Source organism: Patagioenas fasciata, chromosome 3, assembly GCF_037038585.1.
Source record: "Patagioenas fasciata isolate bPatFas1 chromosome 3, bPatFas1.hap1, whole genome shotgun sequence".
NCBI classification, from domain to species: domain Eukaryota; kingdom Metazoa; phylum Chordata; class Aves; order Columbiformes; family Columbidae; genus Patagioenas; species Patagioenas fasciata.
In genome coordinates, this window is record NC_092522.1 from 87,597,025 (window position 1) to 87,618,384 (window position 21,360).

Sequence of the window (21,360 nt, forward strand, 5' to 3'; positions counted from 1 at the left end):
GGTCAATTGTTACCATTTTCAATCATGACTAATTTATATGAAATTAAATATTCTTTATTAGTTTATCAAACTAATAAACTATGTCGAATAAATATAATAGGAAACCTGAGTTACAGATGTAAGTACCAGCATGTAAGCTGTATATATTTTTGTCAGGGAACACTTTTGTGTTTCTTTGTGTGTTGATCGTTAATAGTCTTTCTTCTAATGGATGTATTTTCAAGATGTTTTACCAGTATATATTGAATGTTCACTAATTTCGTGTGATATAGATAGTATCTGTGTTGCTTCCATTTGAAGGAACCCTACTGTTTGGTCACAGTGTAACAGTCAAGCAAATTCCAGTTGTCACTGCTGCCCAAAGTGCTGTTAACATGGAAAAGATCCAACCTGAGCATAGCAAATGGATGTTAATGCCTGTTCTTTACTTCCTTGCTGTCGTACTTCTTCGTGTAGGCAAGACTTCCAAAAGTGCTTCGTTGACTTAGGATCACAGTTCTTACTGAGGTTTCTGAAAATTCATTATTCATGTAAGAAAGGTGGTGATTTTGAAAGCTGTGAGGAAACGAATGTACAAATGTTGCAGATGAGAATGTTGAGCCTCAGTACAGCTTCCTGGCTTCCTATTGAATGCTTCCTGAGAGACATTTAAGACCATAATAATATTTTTATCATCTTGACCTACTGTAAAATCTTTTTTGTAATAAAGATACAGCCAGTGTTTGATTTTTGTTGTGCTTACAGGTATGTGCACTAAATGTGTTGACATTCTTCTGTATTAATGAAATAAATGTAAATGTAATCTCTTTTCTTTTAAGGAAATGATCATCGACAAGGTTAATGGACAGGTTGTCCCTCGGTACTTGATATATGACATTATTAAGTTTAATGTAAGTACTTCCAGTTTTATTGTTTTTATCATTAGTTATTGATTCTCGTTTCTATTTTAATCTTATTTGTATAAGTACAAGCTTCAGGATAAATTTAAACACCAAAAAGCATTTGGGTATTGTGTAACTCAATAATAAGCAATGCATCAGAATTAAGATTGAAAGCGGCCTTATAATAGACATTGATTTATTTCTACCTGCTCAGGAAAAGGTGGTGGTTTGAAACAGTCAGCTAAACACTGCTGGAAAATTTCCCATTCCTAGAGCATGTTTGAACTCCTTAGGCAGTGAAATTGAGAGAGAAGGGAGAAGTTAGGCTGTAAGTGGTGTATTTGTTACCAGATCATCACAGTGCTCCTTGTTAGGCTGCTCCATCACCTCTTTCTCAAATTTCGCTTTGAAACCAGGCAACCGGTCCTTTGTTAAGCCCTCAGCAGCAGGCTCTCCTGTTTACACTGGCTGTAGGGAAAATATGTAATAAAGAAAAATATTGTGGAAGCTGTGGAAAAGGAGCAGCCTTTGTTGACAGCTGGGAAGAAAGTCTTTGTGGTCACAAGTAAGAGCTGTTAGACAGTACAGAAAATGAGAAACGTTTTTTCTTTAAAGCAGCTTTCAAGTATGCTAAAGGTTTGAATGGTATGAAAGGGCTCTTGTATGTTATCTTTTATGGATTTTTAAAAATTTCTTCTGTTTTTTCCCCAAAAAGTAATGGTATATGTGGAATTTGAAGTTACTCAGAGGTTTTATGGCAGAGTCTTCTACTGAAGCTTATTTGAGAAGCAAACCTTGACAACGTGTTCCACTTTTTAGCCCTTATTATGAAATAAATTTTGCAGTCTGAGGAAGAGAAAATGTCTTTTATGAAGGATCAGGTTAACCATATCAATATTTTTTTTAAAAACAATTTTTAAATTTGTGAAAACAGAAAGTGTGGACTGGTTTTAGTTGGGATAGAGTTAATTTGCTTTGTAGTAGCTCATATGGTATTGTGTTCTGCATTTGTGACCAGAACAGTGTTGGTAACACAGGGACGTTGTAGTTGCTGCTGAGCAGGGCTTGCACAGAGCCAAAGCCTTTTCTGCTCCTCACTCCAGCCCACCAGCGAGCGGGCTGGGGATGCACAAGAGGTTGAGAGGGGACACAGCTGGGACAGCTGACCCCAGCTGACCAAAGGGACATTCCATGCCATATGACATCTTCCTCAGCATATGAAGCTGGGGGAAGAAGGAAAGGGAGGACATTTGGAGCAATGGTGTTTGTCTTCCCAAGTAAATGTTGTGTGATGGAGCCCTACTGTCCTGGGAATGGCCGAACACCTGCCTGTCCATGGGAAGTGGTGCATGAAGTCCTTACTTTACTTGTAACGGGACAACCAGTATTACTGAACCACTGCACATTTCAGACTTTCTAAACTACCATTGACTCTTCCAGACTTGAGGAAGGTACTGCTCAGCTTGAGCAGGCCACTCCATCTAAGTGGGAATTGCAAATGTAGGCATGGTACTAGTCACCAAAAAAAATGACCTTGGTATCGTTGGAAGTGTAGTCAGACTGTGACTTAGGACATAGGACTTTAAAAGTCTGACTTTTAAAAGTAATGGTTTGTGTGGAACAGATGTTAAATTAGGAACCGAAGCTTTTTGTTAATTCAGTTTAATTCTGTGTCTTAATGATATTTTCTTTAGCCTTTTCTGAAAAGTGTTAGTTTCGTGGATTCCCTCCTGTAGTTAGGACTTTTCAGTAAGTAAAAGTTCTTGGTAGACATCTGAAAAATACAATCTTCTGTAACCACTCCTGGATTCTCATTTTTCCTCTAAATTTTCTTACCTGTTCCACCACCCGTGATTCCCTGTTTATTTACCTTCATGTCTGTCCTTTTCTCTGCTCTCATTTCATGTCTAACCTGCCATTCATTGCTGTTACTCTGCCTTTGAAAAATAACTGTAAGTTAGGAAGTGTACAGTCTCCATCTTCCTTCACCGTGGGATATGCATATACTATCCTAGCAAAATAACATTTTTTGAAAGTCAGACTTAGTTTAGTGAAACATTTTTGGGGGTAGAAGGGGAGGAAACCCCCATTTGTAGTGAAGTGTCGAGACTTAACATGAAGAATCCCACTTGGCAAACAGGGAAAACAATCAGAGGGTTTCCAGAGAGGACTCTTAGGGTTTGGGAAAAGTCTGCTTTTGAGCAGGGCTGTGAAAGCTTTTAAGATTGCTTGGTTTTGTTTGCTTGCTTTTTTTTTTAAATGCATTGGGAATGAGAGAGTTAGTTACTATGTAATACTGTTTTAATGTCAAGGACAAATTAAGATAAGTTATCAGTATGAATACAAGCAGGGCTTCAGCTGGAAGAAGTCATTAGCAATCGGTCCTACTACACAGATTAAAAAACACAGGGGTTTTTAGGTTAATTGTAGAAGCTTAATTACAAAAAAGGGCACCCGAGGATAATTGTCTTGGCAAGAAATGATCAACAGCATTTTGTCACCAAGAGAGGTAAATGTATTAAAAACTTGTAACTGGCAAGAAAGCATAAGTTCCTTTTTAAGTTGTGTAAGTTAGATTTGTGTAAATGTTCCTAGCAAATCTCCAAATCAAATAATTACACAGAGCATTAGTCCTGTTTAAAAACAAAACATTCCCCCCCCACCCCCTGTTCCAAACAAACAACCTTCCAGTCCAAAGAAAACCCCAAAACAACCTGAGAGGCAGCTATATGAGGTGCCCTAAAATTTGACATCTCTCTTTCTGATCTTGAAACTAGTTGTGTCCTCTAAAAGTGAGTGCTGGAGTTACTGTACTCACACTCACACTCTGGCATGTGACAGGATTTCCAGCACGTCCCCATCTCGTCCTCCACAATGACGCAGCAGACGCTGCTCTTGGAGATGCAACGTTGCAACTGGCGAAGCGTGAATACAAACCTTGTTGATGAACACCTCTGCTCAGGCAAACCTCATGTCTTAGGTCTAGGGAACCAGAGATCTTTTCAGAGGACCTTATTCTCAAAATCTCAACGTATTTTACTTGCGCACCATCCCGTACTAGCTGAGCGTTACAAAGTATTCTGGCTTTGTCAGACTATTCCTTCTGAAATACTGCATTCAGAAATTCCACATTAAATCCCAAAGACTTATGTGCGCTATTAATACTGCTGAGAATGTGTGTGTTAGGATGATCAGCACAAACACAAAAATACAGAAGTTAGTACTAAAATAAAGTAATATATAGTTTTCGAGAATGCACCATGTATTTATGGTAAAATATATGTCAACTTGTGCCCCTCAGGATGACTGTAAATAGTAGAGTGAAAGCTGTTAATATGTATACAGAAAAATCATGAAATTAAATTGTAGATCATAGCAAAATAATGTCATATAATTAAAAATTTCCAAATGTGAGTTACTGTAAAATCACTTTGAACTATTCTCAGTATATTTGGCCAGCATTATTGTCATGCTTCAAAATTGCAGTGTATTACATTCTTGTATTTATTTTAATTCTTTGTTGTCTTGATTTTTGTGGGCTAAATAGTGTTAAAGTTCAAGGAGACATGTGGGACTGAAGACTGATACCTAAATGAAGCCCAAAATGCTTAGCCTGGCTTCTGTGTGTCTAAGTTACCTGAATACCGTGACCACTGTTGCCATTTTGTGAGAGGGTATGTTTATTCTTAAAGCTGAATGCTTTATGTTTCAGCCTAAAACCCAAAGATCCCAAATTAAAATAGTTGTGTTCCATTTGTCCTTTGCAGCTTTGGCATTTGAAAAGTTAAATGTTTAAGAGACCAATGTCAATTTGAGGTTTAAGAGAAGCAGCGGTCTGGTAGTAAGGATCAACTGGGGTTAAAAGTAGCGGTTTTCATTTTATATGCTATGATTTTGGAAGAACATCATGGAGCTGAGTGTCTCAGTACATCAGGGGATCTTTCCTCAGGCTTAGTCAGGATTTTACCTGAGCGTGACCCAGGGGACGTAAGGAAGTCACCTTAAACAAGGATGATGTGTTCATCAGGAGAGAACAGTAACAGAAAACTAAGTGAGTAGAGGCTACGGAAACAAATGAAGGAGAATAGTAGGAGAGAAAAAGGAGAGAGAGTGGGCAAAGACCTGCCTTTTAACAAATTTTAATCCACGTGGTAATCAGTGAGGCTTACTTAGCTTTTCAGTTTTGCTGTGATGTCTCAGGAATAGACTACAGCAGCCTTGTAGAAAGAAGCGAAGGAAACTAAGAGAATAGACTGATTACATGTGTAGTGTGTATTTGGCTGTAGATGTCTACACTGGAAAAGTCTTATGAAGAAGGAAAGTAACAATTGAGTTTCAGTGACTGGGCGAGACCTATGCTGGAGTTCTTTGGAAAAACATGGAAATAATCTATCTTGGCTGCCTCTTTCCATGATACATTTTGTATTGAATTCTGGTGCTTATCACCTGTAGCTGCTGCAAAAGTCAGTCTTCAGGGATATTGATGGAACCCTTTGACTTCATTTATTTTAATCACTGTTTTGTGACATCTAGTTTCTAGAAGATTGTGGTAATACACATCTGATTGTGTCACAAGAGATGCCTTTGTCAGGAAAAACAAATGATTCTTTGGAGATTACAAAAAGTTTGGGTTTTTTTTCATTTTCTTCATTCTGAATCATGATGTTGATCATTATAGCAACTCAAATTATGACATTGCTGTCTTAGTGATTTCATCTCACATGCTAAAATAAAATTCATAGAAAGAAAGCTATATGGTAGTGAAAGAAGCCTGCCTTTTGACCCCAACTCTTTGAGGAAACCCACAGCTATCCCTGCTTTTTCTTTTCTGCTTTGCGTGGTTCTTTCTCTGAAGAGAAACTCAGAGTATATAAAATCATGGCTCCAAGCCCATTCTGAATACATGTATACTAAAATATGGAACAGTGCAAAGGGCAGGATCCTGCTGCTGAAAGTTTATCCTCTTTTGAAGTAGTTAAAAGGGTCCCTGGCACAGCTTTGGCTCTGGCTAGCTACAATGCTCTTGAGCAGTTCTTCAGAATAGTTTAAAGTTTGACATTGCCTGGGGACTGCTCTGATCAGATGTTCTGAGGTGTCATCATCACCTTTTGGAGGGCGAGAGTGTGACCGTGGTCAGGCAGCCAATGGCTCCAGGGGCCTTTGCCCTGTTGGGTCACCAGTGCAGTTGTACCCAGAGTGTCTTCTTGTTCGCAGACTCGGGGCTCACCTCTCTGAAGTTCAGAAAGTGCTGTTTTGGGAAACATCAGGTATTCTGCTGTTAATGTGCCTTTAGGGGCTTACGGCAGAGAACATGAATGCTTCTTGCGTTGAAAAGAAGAGAATAAAGTGGAATAACAAATAGTCACATATCAGGACATACAGCAGAATTCTATTGTGGAGGGTAAAAGAAGATCCAAGCAGCATGGAAACTAATCTGCCACTTCTGCTTGTCTGTGGAGAAGATGGCACCAAGATGGCAAAGATGTCATTATCATGACAAGTCACATTTGGCACGTGAAGTATTCCTAGAAGCAGAAATCAATTGTAACACAGTTTATCTTTTCTTACAACCTTTTTTTTTTTTTTAAGTTTTCTAAGAATAATTTTTTTCTCATCAAAAAAGAAAAAAGTATTTCTTAAAAATGCATGTATTTATTTAATTTTTAATATTCTACTTGAAGAGTTTTTTTGTCCATGCTTATTGTCACTGGTTATGTGTGTGCTCTTCAGACATGAAATCTGGATTTATTTTGTATTCCTCTGAACATAAAAGGCTAATTACACCAAACATTCCTTGTGGTGTTTAGTCTTAATGACTACAGAGGTAGATCCCTGCAATGTCTGTTACTTTTCAGCTTCCTGATTTGTGTCTGTATGTAGTTGAGTTCATGATTACAGTCAGAGTAGCTGTATGGCACTACATCTTTCACCTGAATAGTGAATAAAAAGGTCAGATTCGGTGGGTAATTCTAGTGGAAGAGAGGAAGCTGACAAAAGAACAATTAACAGTCTTAGAAGAAAATACAAGGAAAGCTAAATCCCCGTTCATAAAAAACAATCCACAAAAAAAAAATCTTCATTTTCCAGTCATCTTTGAGACAGCTGTTCCTGAGAAACCTTATTTTGAGAGGCTTTTTCTTAGATCATATTCAATAGCTACGTGTAGATGTATAGACACTGAACTTAAGCAACTATTATTTTTTCTTTAGTGAAGTAATAAAAAGTAACACTGGTATAATGTAAGATCTAATTAATGCATTCTTAGCAAAGATGCTGGAATTGAATAGTACTTTCCTTCTTTCTAACCCTGGCCTTTAAATTTTTAAACTCTAGCCAAGTTTTCATGAGACCAGATTGCAATGGTAAGAATAGACTGAATGCTTGAAAAAGAATAATTATTTTAACGTTTAGAAAGGAGAGAGAATTTCGACTAAATTTCCTAATACTTTGTACATTGAATTAAATGAAGATCAAGATTTCTTTGGTTGTCATTATGCATAACAATACTCTAGCTATTAGATAGAATTTGTCATGGTAAACCGATATGCTGGTCATAAATCCAGTCCACAGCCAATGTGCTCATTCAATTCATGCATGAAAAATTGTTGGTTTAAATCCCTGTGAAATATTACCATGTCTGATTTTTCAGTTGCAAACCTGATTTTAAAGTGATGTAAAGCTCACACTACATGCTGTCTCTCATTTATTAGCCTATTAACCTTATCTTTGAAATGTACTGTGAAAATTCTGAGGGCACAATTCAGAGACCTAAGTGTTTAATTGCATCTTTTCTGTTTACGAATGCACCTGGTTGCCAGTCATCCTTCCACTCTTACTTTTAATTTGGGTTATTTATCAAAAGATGCCACCTCAAAATATGGATTTAAAAAGCTTTTGTTATTAACAGTATTGGAAAATGGGGATGTTGTGCACATATTTACTCTTGCACCCTTTCTGTTATTTTTTGCGGAGACATACCTAACAAGTGCTACAAACCAATGTTGTAACGGTGCTTTTACTATGTGTTGTGTTCTCAAAACTGTATATACTAATTCATTTTATTATGGGTCAGAGGTGTCAGGTAAATGAAATACAAAGCATCTACTCAATTGTGTCTCGTTTTAATTTCTGGCGTCACACTGGGGGAGATGCATTAAGAGATGCATCTCCTCCTCCTTCTCCTCCCCTTTTCAGGATGTAATTTATTGAGAGCAAGAGCAGCTTGGCCAGGTAACGTGTGTTATTCTTTAGGCTGTATGAATGGGGCAGCATCACAGAATAGAGAGGGCAACAAATGATGGGTGACGAGAGCTTGTGAGATGGAGAATCAACACAGTAAGGTAGCAAAGCACCATAGGCTTTTGGATTCGTGGAGATGGATGGACAGAAATGCTCTTAGCTGGCTGTCTTCTTCAAAGTCTTTCCTGCCTTATTCTCTTCCCCTGTTGATCATCTATTATTCATCATTGAAAACCTGGCTTGTAGGTCTGAGCAGCAAAATTTGCAAATCTCCTTCCCTGTTCCGTAAACTTTCAAACAGATAACTTGTGCTTTCTTCCCTGTTGTTCCTTGTGCTTGAGTAAAGCGCACATGTAACTGAAAAGTAGCATTTTAATGCATTTTTGCATCTGTGTTTTAAAAACTCTCTTTTGCTATGATGTCTATAAAAACTAAATTATTGCTGAAGATTGATCATTAGTACATGCTGACCAATATATCTTTGGTGGTTTTGTGTTCTTCGTTTTATATCTTCTGTCTAATAAGCTGCTTGTTGTTGGGGAGCTTTCTTAAGCATTCTAATTCATTTGAAGGTTGACTGCGTTACTTGCTGGTTAGGTTGGGTGAAAAACACGTCTGATTTCTTCCTTTCCGTTACATCTCTGAGTCAGTCTTCCCCAACCCAGATGGGATTGCAGTGAAGGTGGCTTGTTTTCCACGTGTTCCAAAATAAAGAATGCTTAATGGAATATTACATGAAAGCAAAGGGAGTGCATTAGATTTTGTCATGTCTTGTTTTGTTCCCCAAAGGTAAGCGTTTCCATACCTTAACGTGAGGCATGTCTTATGAGAACCTTTTTGAATGGCAGATTATCGCTAGTTGAATTGTCAGGGGAAATGACACAAAATGTCGCTCCTGTGGGAGAGATACAGGGACAAGCAGTTCTGCAAGAGCGACTTCAGAAGTTGCCATGATATGAAATCCTTTATATTTTTCAGGTGTTCGGGTTCTTTTTCTTTTATTTGCTTACTCCTATGTGACACTTTTGCAGCAAACAGTGAAACTTGCTACAAAAAACACAAAACGAGACCTGAAAGCTGAAGCTGCATTGTAAATGAAAATAACTCTGAAATATTTCAAACCTTATACAATTTTGAGAATGAAGTCCACAAACAATGTTTTTTGTTCTTAGGTTTCTTTAAAGAGCTTTTCTCAGTTTTTTTTTTTTTTTTTTTTTACTAAACAGTTTTCTGCCTCGCACATTTTTAAACTCAAAATACCTCACTTTTTATTCACAATGTTTTTATATATCTTCTTGTTGTGCTAGGAACTGTAACATACGATTGAATGTCCAGTATATTTCAAACCAGGAAAAACTATAAGCAAAATAGAGGATGGCTCAGGGGATGTCATATGGAAGCAATGAGAGTGTGTCCAAAAGTTGTCATGTCACGTTTCCCTGACTTAGTTTTAATTCCTCCTTTCCTACAATTAATCTAGCCATAATGTTTCATATTTTCAGTTTTCTCCCTGTCTCTTGCCTTCGCATATATTTATGATTCTAGGGGAAGACAACTAAAGAAAGAAAATACTCAAATTTAATCAGAAAGAAGTGCCAAATCCGAAGTAACTAGGTAATGCAGGATAGATTTTATGAAGGTGAAAGCAGGACCTTGCTAATATTTTCTTTTCTATATGTAGTACATTTGAATAACCTGAGTGACTGTTAAGGTCTAGGAGAGAATGTGAAGGCCATATTTTCATCCTTTATATAATATTTCTCTTTTTTAAAAAGAAATATGAAAAAAAGACTTTTCTTTTGAAATTAGTATAATAGTAATTAGTATTTCTTACTTATAAGCTAATGTTGCACACAGTGAACTAGATATCTTGAAGACAGATTGTGTACTGAAGTTATAGATCTTATACAAGTCTTCAGGAGTATAACATCTGTTACAAGCAGATACTTAATTTTTAGTTCTCTCATGGTTTGGGAAAGGTAGGTGGTTACTTTTCTAAGATAGTATTTGTGAATCAGTGCTGGCTGTTAATACTTTTTTTTTTCCCTCTTTTCTAGTTTTTAGGAGACTTTATGCTTACTGTACTAGGCAGACTTTTTAAAAATACTATGAAGTGATTTATAGCTTAAAAAAAATCAGTGCCATAATCTTTTCAAGTATGGAATGCCCTGAATAATGTCTTTAAGATAGTGGATTTTTCCCTCTGTTCTTTAATTCAATGGAGTGATAATTTTTTATCATAAAGACAGCCCTGTAAAACCCCATCAATAACTATTCTTATGCAACGTCACTGTGAATGGCTTCTAGAAAGGAAGAAAGAGTGAGGAGAGTAGAAGCAGAAAGAGATACTAGATGGTCCAGTCAATATTTTCTGTTGCAAAGGTAAGGATGCCTCCATAGTATGTGCAACAACAGCACTAGAAATAATCATTGGAAAAAACAGAAGTAGTAAAGCCCTGTGTTTGATATTTGACCTTGCAGATAGCCTAAATTCAGTGCAGAATAAATTATTTACATATAAAATTTTAAAATTTAAATTATTTAAATATATTCCTCTGGGAGAACCACATGCAATCTTTTTGTGTGTAAATATCCAATGATGATGACAAATCTATTTTATAGTTATGGATTATTAGAATTATTACTTTTACTTCTGTAATTAAAAAGGGAAGTTCATCTACTCCTCAGATTACTTGAGGGGAGGCAGTCAGTCTAGACAGAACATAATTCCTTTTTGTTTTAATAATTTTCATCCCAGCAAAATCCGCTTATTGAGTTCTGTTTTCGAAGGCTCAGAAGGATTTATAAGGATTATAAAGATCCTAAATGAAGCCACTGTACATGCAATCAAACAATGAGTTGGGCCGAGTTGTCTCTGCTCCCAAAATAGCAGCTGCTAAGCTTTTGGCACCTAAGTGGAACTTTGTTTTCAAAACAGAGGGCTTAGGTGTCCATCCATGGCAGGGGCCCTTTTCCAATAGTCTGCCTCTTTATTGCACTACATTCATGGCAAGAATTGACATTCGGTCACTTCAGCTGATTGTAAATATTCTGTATTGTGTCTGCTGTATCTGTGTCACCTTTAAACTGGTGAAGCAAACTTCTCATCTTCTTGCAGTTCTAAGGTTTTATGGTTTTTACCTTGAATTTGTATTCTGTTTTGAGCAATCCAAGGAGGAGAAGAGTGAGGAAGGGAGCAACGTTTCTCATACAATCTACTTTTTCTGTTTTGATCATATCTGTTTACTCACAGTTTTGACAGTCCTGCTGTTTTTCTTCAAGTTATGTTTGCTAATATAAAAAATGTGGAGCTATATTTTTATGTTCTGTTAGGCCTTGATGTTTATGGATGAGCTACAAACTTTTTTCTTTTCTTGATTCATACGTATTTGAATTCATTTTCAATGATTTTTTTTGAAGGAAATACAAGTAATTTAATATATGTCCTAAGCAATCTTTTTAATAAGTCTTGATTCTCCAAACCGTTTTTTGTTCTGTGGTAAATCAAAGTAATATTCCGTTGTATAAGCTGACAACATATAAATAGTAATTATGTTCCTGCAGCACATTGGGTGAATTGTTACAATTGAAGCAGTATTTCACATGCTGTACCTCATTGATGCCAATATAAGTTTTAGAAACCATTTTGAAACTGCTAGATTCTTTGCCATTACCATATCTGTTTTGAATATTTGAGTGATAAAAGTTAGAAAAAACAAATTTTAAAATGCATTTTCAGATTTTAATGGCTGTCTTGCCTTTTGCTTTTTAGAAATGAAAAACTTATAGTCATAATTCTCCAAATATTTTTTATTTCTCTAATACTTTACTTCTAATCCTGTTCTAAAAATAAAAGTTTGTCAGAAGTGGAAAAAACCTTTTAGATGATTGAATATTGTAGTAATCTTATTTGGAGAATGAAACAGCACCTTTAGATTGTTTTTACATAAAGTATGTGTATCAAAAAATAGCAGCTCTAAAACCATGGTCAGCAGAAATTCATGCCAGATCATTAATATAAAATGCGAAATATTAGACTGCATGGTCTTCAGAAGATGGGAGAACTAATAATGGGCTTTCTTTGGAAATGCAGATGTCAGCTGTGGGAGCCTTGAATTGTCAATAATAATGTTAAACACAGGGTAGAATATCAGCCTGAGCTTATTCTTTATTCTCCTCTCAAAATCATTAAAGCTAAGACAGTTGTGACGTAGGTTCCGCTATGGCTCAATAAGTGAAGACGTGCGTGGAGCGTATGTGCGTCTATGTGCTGAATTATTCATGTCGAAGGTGCTGCTCAGGGGAAGCAAATGGAGCACACTGGGCTGGCAGGTGGGCATCAGACCATATCTCCTGGAGGAGGAGGACAAATATTCTCAGTTTATCCCAAACCAAGCTGGTTGTCGGCTGTGCGGAGAGGCCCAGGTGTTATTTTCCTTTTTACTACAGCTGCATTGGGAAAAGCCGGATAAATCTTAAATTCTAAGAGAAAGTACTTATATGGGATTTGGCACCTCCTGGTGGACAGCCAGGATGACTGTGAGCCAGCACTGTGCCCTTGTGGCCAGGAAGGCCAATGGCATCCTGGGGTGTATTAGAAGTGGGGTGGTTAGTAGGTTGAGAGGTTCTCCTTCCTCTCTACTCTGCCCTGGTGAGACCACATCTGGAATATTGTGTCCAGTTCTGGGCCCCTCAGTTCAAGAAGGACAGGGAACTGCTGGAGAGAGTCCAGTGCAGGGCAACAAAGGTGATCAAGGGCGTGGAGCACCTCCCTTATGAAGAAAGGCTGAGGGAGCTGGGTCTCTTTAGCTTGGAGGAGACTGAGGGGTGACCTCAGTAATGTTTATGGATATGTAAAGGGTGAGTGTCAGGAGGATGAAGCCAGGCTCTTCTCGGTGACAACCAACAATAAGACAAGGGGCAGTGGGTACAAACTGGAATACAGGAGGTTCCGCTTAAATATGAGAAGAAACTTCTTCTCAGTGAGGGTGCCAGAGCACTGGAACAGGCTGCCCAGGGAGGTTGTGGAGTCTCCTTCTTTGGAGACATTCAAAACCCGCCTGGACGCCTTCCTGTGTAACCTCATCTGGGTGTTCCTGCTCCAGCAGGGGGATTGGACTAGATGATCTTTTGGGATCCCTTCCAATCCCTGACATTCTGTGATGCATTCTGTATTTTGCTATATGTACTGCAGCCATGTAGAGAGAGGACTTTCCATGTCAGGCTCACCCAGTTTCCTGAGCTGTAGCCACGAGCTCAACCTGAGAGGCTGGGGAAGTGGGACTTAAACCAGGAGGCTGGTGGCCGCTCTTCAGGGAGATCTTTCTCCTTGTGGAGAGAGAGGGGACCGAGGCAGGGTATGCAGCAGAAATCCCGTCATCCTCCGACACCTGTCTCAGTGATTCGTGCTGTATTCCTGTGTTTAATGACCCGGGATTTGAGTTACTCACTGGCCCTTATAGCCATATCAGCGTGAGGTTGTTATTTCAACACAGAGGTCTCTGTGAACTGGGTGGAGGGCAGGAGAACAGCCTGATACTTGACCAAATTCATTCTCTCAGCACCCATTTGGAGGAATGTTATTGGGACTGTGATTTTTTTTTTATTATTATTTTTTTTTAAGCTTCTTTCCGCAAATAAATTGCCTTTGCCCACCCTCCCAAGGCAGTGGATATTAAATGAGCTGCAGACCCTATTTTTTAGTATTTTTAAACATGTATGTATTTATGTGGTACACTAGGTTCTTATGTGGCTTATTGTTTATGGGTTCTGTTGGAAAGTTAATTTGAAATAATCTAAGTTTAAATTTAGAAATGCTTGATCCTGGGTAGATTCCAAAGCTCAGCAGAAATCTCATTTTACATTTTAATGATGCGTGGAGGATTGTGTTTAAAATCAAACCAGTATTTTAAAGTGTCACATCTATTGCAAGCCCACTTCACGCTGTGACCTCCTAGTGCAATACACAAAGCTTTAATAGGTGAAGAGAATTCAGCTGCCCAAGGAAGAGGTGTTGCTTCAACAGATGAATCTTCTCTTGAGGCTTGTCTAAAGGATGTTTTGCTTTAGGATACATTTTAATTACAGTGAGGGGGAAGTGTAACTTTCTAGCATAGATAGGAAACACATGCTACTTGTTAATTTTGTTGTACCCTTTGCTAACAAGCTTGTTTTAGGTTAAAAATGTCTGGATCAGGAGTTATCACGTAATGCACTCCAGTAACTGTGCTGTTAGGCAGTGGTGACCCTCATACTTTTCAGGCAAGTAATATCTTACATACTGAAATAAAATCTCAAATACCTGAATGCTTAAATTAGTAATATATATTATTGCCTAAAACGTCTTAGTGTTTGGCTAGGTTTAGATTATACATGCATCAGTGTTTTGGTTTTGGACAACTTTTAAATGTGTGCTTTATATACTAAATAATCTCTTCCTCTTTTTGTCAAGGTCTGCAAAAATTATTTATTGCAGCCTACGTTACCCTCCTGCTTAGTTGCTAAAAGCTAGGATTTTACCACTTGAAGGTTTTGGATCTGTCTGAGATAAATACATTGTATATTAGCAACAGTTTTTGTAATTATAGAAAGTGTCTAATAACAAAGAAGCCCTCCTCCTCAAATATTGCTTTTATTCAGTGTGTCCTTGATTTAAATTCAATGTTATGTTAATGTTCTTATAGCTATTGTCCTGTGCTTTTGTGGAAATGAAATACTCCTTAATTTCTTAGTTTACTTGGCTGAAGAAGAAGTTGTTCAGTAGTATTATCTGTGTTTTACCATCTCATATAATCTTACGTCAACATAACTCTGACCTTTATATGATGGAACCTAGTGGTAATATACCCTTCTACTTAACAAGCTTTGAAATAAAAATATGTGATTGGCAGAGCTGCAGGAAATAATTAGTTCAAAGTAGATGGGAGAAGTGAAAGGTTTATTTAAAGGAAAAGAAAGTGATTCAGTTGGTTTATGGTGCATGTGAAGTCATCTCAGCTTTTAATTCAACTATTAAGGGATTGAAATAAATTTAAGTCAGTATGCAAAAGCACTTTTGAATGAATCATTGTAAAGAAGCTCTTTGAATAATTTTGCTGCTTTTTGGAACCTCACATGTTGGAAACATTAATTAGTTAATTTGCTCTTTCAGACCTACTCGTAAAATGTGGCTGAGTTTCCACTGAGCCACACCACTGCAGGGAAGTGAGCATGTGCACTAGACCTTACTGAAATGTACCTAGAGAACAGTTCATGGTGTTCTTTGAAATAATAAAAAATATGTATGCACGCTTCCCAGGAAAGAATTCTTCAGTCAGTTGTTACAGAGGTCAAGATGTGTTTTAATTGGATACACAAACCAGGGCAAGCTCAGTCACTGTATAGATGGGTTCTCAAGTATGCTGTATATTGGGGAAGAAAGAAAGAACGATTCTACAAAATTTTGTCTGCAGCACTTGAAAGTCTGTAGATCTTACAGCCGTGTTCTGTGACAAGTGAATAAAGAGTGAGACACTTTTCTGCTCCTTGGATTTTTCCATACTTTTGTTTTCCATTTGAGTGGCTCCTTACTAATAACACCTTCGTGTGAAAGCAAGGCAATGCTGAAGGCAAAGTTAACAGCCCGATAAGCTTTCTTCTTCTTCCCAAGCATGTGTCGGTGACCAGAGATTATGAAACACAGTCACCCGTGTTGTCACTGGCTTTGTTCAGGATGTGTTTCCCCCCAGGCGATGGAGGCTGTGTTGCCGCTCCTCCTATAGACTGAACCTCAGTCCTGAAAAGTAGTTCTGAGTTACATGTGGTACGGGAGCAATGCATCCTTCTTAAAGCTGTTGCAGTGAAGAATTTAGGACTTCTGGTAGAGATCTAGTAAGGATCTAAAGCTGGGAAAGAAATGTAAGAGAACTTACTGCCCCTTTGGGAGCGCAAAATGCAGAAGAATCTGGTGAAAGCCGGGATGAGTTTGGAAAGAACTTGATTAAATTCATGTTGGTCTAAAATTGCCATTCTGTTTTTCCCCTAAGATATCTGTTCAGATACTACTCCTTTTAACTCTTAACCTTTCTGTGCCTCATCAGGATGTCATTTTGCCTTTTTTTTTCCCTTTACATTCTTTCAGATTGACCCATTCTGGTTCTCTTTGATGCATGTTAGAATGGGGCATTTTTCCTTTCAGATTCTCTTTCCATTGCCGTGTTTCTTGCTGTGTTTCTTGCCGTGTTTAGTACAGGAAATATCTGCTTACTGGTTCTCCTGCTCATTTACCACTGCCTTGATGATGTGAGTCTCATGTCTTCCCAGTTCCCTGTCCTCATTGCTTTTAGCTTCTGAAAATTTCTGGTTTTGAAGCCCTGTCAGCTTATTCTCTGTGGACTGTGAAAGGGAAGGTTTTTGGAAATTTTTTGTGTGTAAATGGGTTGTCAAAATGGGGGATGATCTCATGTAAATAACTTCCAGTGCTGCATCGTGCTTGTAACAACGCAAATCTATGAAATTTGTGCCTTATTGCTGGGAGAGTGGCACATCTAATTTAAAGTAACTTGAGAATTTCTGAGTTGCCAGTTCCTTATTTTCTTTTAGTGCTATCCACAGTGTGTTCTCCTCACTATCTGATGCTCAAAATATAATAAACTTCATTAGGAGAAATTATTAATCTGACAAATGTGCATTTTGAACGCTCACACTGATCTGCTGCAATGCACCAAATACGCAAAGAGCAATGTGAAGCTGCTGTTTGATTTCAGATCTTGAGAGTTCAGAGTGCACTTCTGAGACTTAGAGAAGGGCTTCTACTACCTTCCTGTGACTGGGACATTATATATGTTATTGGTTTTTGTACCCACTGTTTGCTGGCACATTTTCCAACTGCAGCTATATTTGTCTCTTTTGAATGACAGAAAAGCAAACGTTTATGTAATTAGTGCTTCTCTCATGGCATCAATATAGTACGTTTAAAACAAGTTTGCTTAACTGTGTAAATCGCATTGTTGTGTTGTCATTAAAAGTATTATGAAGAAAATGAGCTAAATGAGTTGAAAGTAAAACCATGTGGAAAAGTACATAGCTGCTATATCCAAAGCTATAATTAGGGAATATTTAAATTATTTTGCTTAACTTTAAAGGTTTTTAGGTATTTAACTTATATAGGCTTGAACACATATTATAGGATATTATCTTTCAATAAACTTTGGCTCGATTAAACCTCTTACAGCCTGACACAAATGCCTGAAAATCAAGTTTCGCAAAAACATGCAGTGATTTGATAATAATATTATATATCAGTATGATTCTAAATATTGTGTAAGGAAAACTTAGACTGTTCAAAAAATTTGGTGCTTGGTTTTAATACTGATTTCTGTAACTTGGCAGGGACAGCCCGTTGGAGACTGCGATTTTAATGTTCGACTTGCATGTATAGAGAAAGAGATTATATTTCCACGACATGAAAAGATGAAAAATGGTCTTATCGACAAAGCACAGGAACCATTCAGTGTTCGAAACAAACCATTTTTTGATATCTACGCTTCAAGAAAGGTAAACTTGATTTCCGTTGTTTATATTGTGGTGCTGAAGGCAGCAAAGTGGTGTTGGATGTGGGCTTTCCCTCGGCTTTTTTAGCTTCCAGTGAGTTCCTCTGCTAACCGCGTGCTCAGTGGTGTTTGAGGGGTGAGTGGCAGCTTGGGTTACTCTCAAAAGTGGTCTTAGGCTCCTCTTCCTTCTGAATTACTGTCTTGCCATATTTAAAAGCTGCACTTTGGCAAAACCTAATTCTTTAGTTTGGTGATATTGACTGATGACACAGACATTAATAGCTTTAGGTCTGAAATGTCTCTGAGCACAAGGGAATGTCAGAGCTCTCTTGTTTATACTACCCTCCTTCGTAGGTAAGGATGTAATGTTCTTTTTGCTTCCAGTCCCCATTTGGCTATAGTATGAGAATCGTGAGTTGTGCTTGAACTCCCACCTAGTGTTCAGCAATGATTACTGAGAGCCTATTCTAGTTAATGTCTCCACATTTTACTTATTAAAATGCTGCCTTAGGTCTTCTGAAGTAATGCATATGACTTGCAAATACATATACGAGCCCCTGTCTTTCATTGTGTGCTTTTCTTTACTATAGACATATCCTGTAAAATATATAAACATATTCTGTAAAATACTTTTATTCTCTTCTGTGAATTAAATGGCTCCTGGATAATACTTTCTTCTAGAGGAACCCTCTTTTCTCAGCACCACTGTTAAAAGTAGTCCCATATCTCATCAATGTGGAGCAATGAACATCAAATTGTTGCCTTCCATTTGCTTTTGTCATTTCCTTGAGCCTGTAGCAGGTAATGAGTCTTTCCTCAAGAGGAACAGTATTGGTATTTTGGCCTACCAAGAGTGGCTGAGAAGTAAATAAAGAGACAAGGCATAAGCTGGATTTTTGCAAAAACCTGGTAGAGCTTAGCTGTCTTCAAAAAGTTCAAATCATGAACTATGAGAGGCTTGTGTGGTTAAAGCCCTATAAATGTTCTGATCGCTTTTCTGTATTTGCGTTGTTGCATTTTTGGATTGTCTAATTAAGATCAACTTCGTAAATTTTAAGTAAATCTTTAATGGGGGGAAAAAGGCTGTTTGTCTAGGACACATAATTTTGAGCTTGAAATCAAAAGAAACTGAAACAAAAGGAACACAGCTTAAGAATTGGTTTCTTACATAAGTTTATAGTTTCTTGAGGTGTTTTGAAGTTCCAGGTTATTTAACCTGGTTTAAAAAACACAGGAAGAACATGGTTGGAGGCATTTGTAGAAAAATGTATAGATAAAACAGATCTGTAAACAAATCTCATGCTAGTTAAATCAAATTACCGGCACATGAATATTGAAATGATGCTCTGCTTCTCAAAAGCTAGGAAATTAAAATTATGCTCAGTGGCTTTCTCTTTACCGTCTAAAAGGAGAATTCTGAATTGTCCATGTGCTTTCCAGTGTCGTGGATTTTAACAATTCTGACTGTGGCCCTGTTTACAGTCAGCAATGAAACAATATCTTTTAATGGTCTTTCTCAAAGCAATGAGCATAAACTCTTTAAGACATTGACTGTCTTATTACCCAGCAGTAAGGCATCAAATATGTTGGTGAGGGGAAAAAGAATTATACATAGCTAGAGTTTGTTTCATAATGGACCTATAACTGCTTTTGACACAAGTGCTTAGACAGTATTTCTTTATTCTGTCCTGGTCTTTGCCAACAGGTTTGATTAACTTGTGAATTATGGAATAAAGCAGTTTTCTGGCCAATTTTCTTTCATTTTTGTGAAGAATATTCCTGCGTGCGGCAGTAGAGTAACTGGCAGTGCAGAGTGAATAGCCAGTGGTTTTTTTCACTTATTTTAATAATTTAAAGCATGTATGATTTACCTACTCTGTGCATGTATTAGATCAAATTGATAGGAAAATAAAGCAAGTAAGAGTAATATCCTGGGTTTTATCTAACTATATGTTTTGAAAGATGATTTTTTTGACTAGGTCTCTTTTTGTCAGTTAACTTTGCCCCCAGTTAAAGTGAATTAAAGTCAATGGCTGGTTTGCCTTACAGTTATACAGTGCATTTTATTTTTATTGAATATTCCTTTTCCTCTGAGTTTTGCTGCTTTTTTATGAGCAATGAATATACCCTTTGAGTAGACACAGTGGTGACTTATGTAGTTTGATAGAGCAGGGCATCTGAAAGTGTGAAGCATGGCAATCTCTTTGGGTTTTGTTACTTAACTCAAGCTTTTAAAAAACATTATTTGAAGATACCAGTACGTCTGCATTACCAGGTAAAGCTTCAAGGACATTGCAACCTGCATTTGTGGTTGTTATGTTGTAAATGCAGTTCAGTCAACAAATTCTCACCCCTAATGTATTATCATCACCTTAAAAACATCTTTGAGATAAGAGTGCCTATATGTTTTTAATTTATTGGCATATTTGGGGTTGTGGGGTTTGTTTGTTTGTTTGTTTTCTGTTTGTTCTTGTTGGGTTTTTTTGTGTGTGCGTGCATTTGTTTTGTTTCCTTTTAGTGTTGTGATGGTGGTAGTGGGTTTTTTTTGGTTTGAAATAACCATAGGTTTTTACATTTTCTTTTTATACAATGTGTGTTCTAAGTTTTAAACAATCCATGCCCTGATTTAAAGTGACTGGTACCTGGTGAAACATGTTCATTATACTGCTGTTATAGTGCAAAACTTCTAATGAGGCTTTAAATATGATCACTGTTTTCCATAAGCAAGAAGTTTTATGTCAATATTTAAGAATTGTTTGTATGCACTATGATAGCTGTGGGGAGTTTTAAATAGTGCTACCAGTATTAATGTGGATTTTTTTATGAGGCAATATTGGTAAATGTCTAAGGGAAATCAACATGGATCCAAAATATATTTCAAATCTGTATCTACTCAAAATGATAGTATTCATAAAAATATCTTCTCAAAATAATAATATTTAGACAAATAATTGTTGTTGCTCTTATTGACCTCAGAAATACAGTCCTTATTTCATTACTTCTGTGAACTTGATGAGTATGATTCCTGTAACACTTCCTTAGGATAATGAAACAGGCATTATACCTTCATCACAACTTTGTGAACAGAATTTTTCAGTATGTATGGTCAGAATAAACTATTGTTTTGAAGCATTGCCCTATCCTGAAGGAGGACTATTTAAAAATTAGTATTATTTGCCCAGAAGATCTTTTTCCTGTGTTTGTTCAGACATCTCTATGACTGTAGTAACAAAAATAGCAACAAATACCTGATTCGTATAGCTGAAGAGCAAGCTGGGTTTGTTTTGCATCAATGACAAATGTCTTGACAGGGTTTACCAGCTCCGTGTGCAGCACAAGGGCTGCAGGGAGACCAGGAATTCCGTCTGGCTTCAAGCCTGTTCATATTCAGATTAACTCCACAGATCTATCCATCCCTCTCTGGAGATGGTGGCAGCTGAATGAACACTGAAGGGCTGACAAGTGGGACATGCTTAGGTAGAGCTTTTCCTTATGTTTAATTGACCATTTTTCTTCATCTTCCCCAAGATCAGTGGGGTCCTTTCATCTTTAGAAAGGGCTTAACAGGATCCTTCCTTTCTTGACTAGAGGCCTTTAAGGATTAACACCCTTGAGTGATCTCAGGAAAAGTGTGTGTTTTCTTAAGTGTGAGTTTCTTCCCTGTCTCCAGTTCTTGTCCTTCACTACCAAAAGTTGCAGCTTCTCATGGG

At 37.4% G+C, this 21,360-nt stretch overlaps 1 protein-coding gene across 4 annotated transcripts in view; it reads left to right on the top strand.

Moving 5' to 3' along the window:
• RNGTT (RNA guanylyltransferase and 5'-phosphatase) overlaps nt 1–21,360 on the top strand; it is a 182,290-nt gene that overhangs the window by 56,438 nt on the left and 104,492 nt on the right. For all 4 annotated transcript variants that reach the window (XM_071806780.1, XM_065834828.2, XM_071806779.1 and 1 more), the window contains exons 10-11: nt 819–890; nt 17,490–17,654. In XM_071806780.1, the coding sequence (XP_071662881.1) occupies nt 819–890; nt 17,490–17,654 (237 nt within the window). The remainder of the gene's footprint in view (nt 1–818; nt 891–17,489; nt 17,655–21,360) is intronic.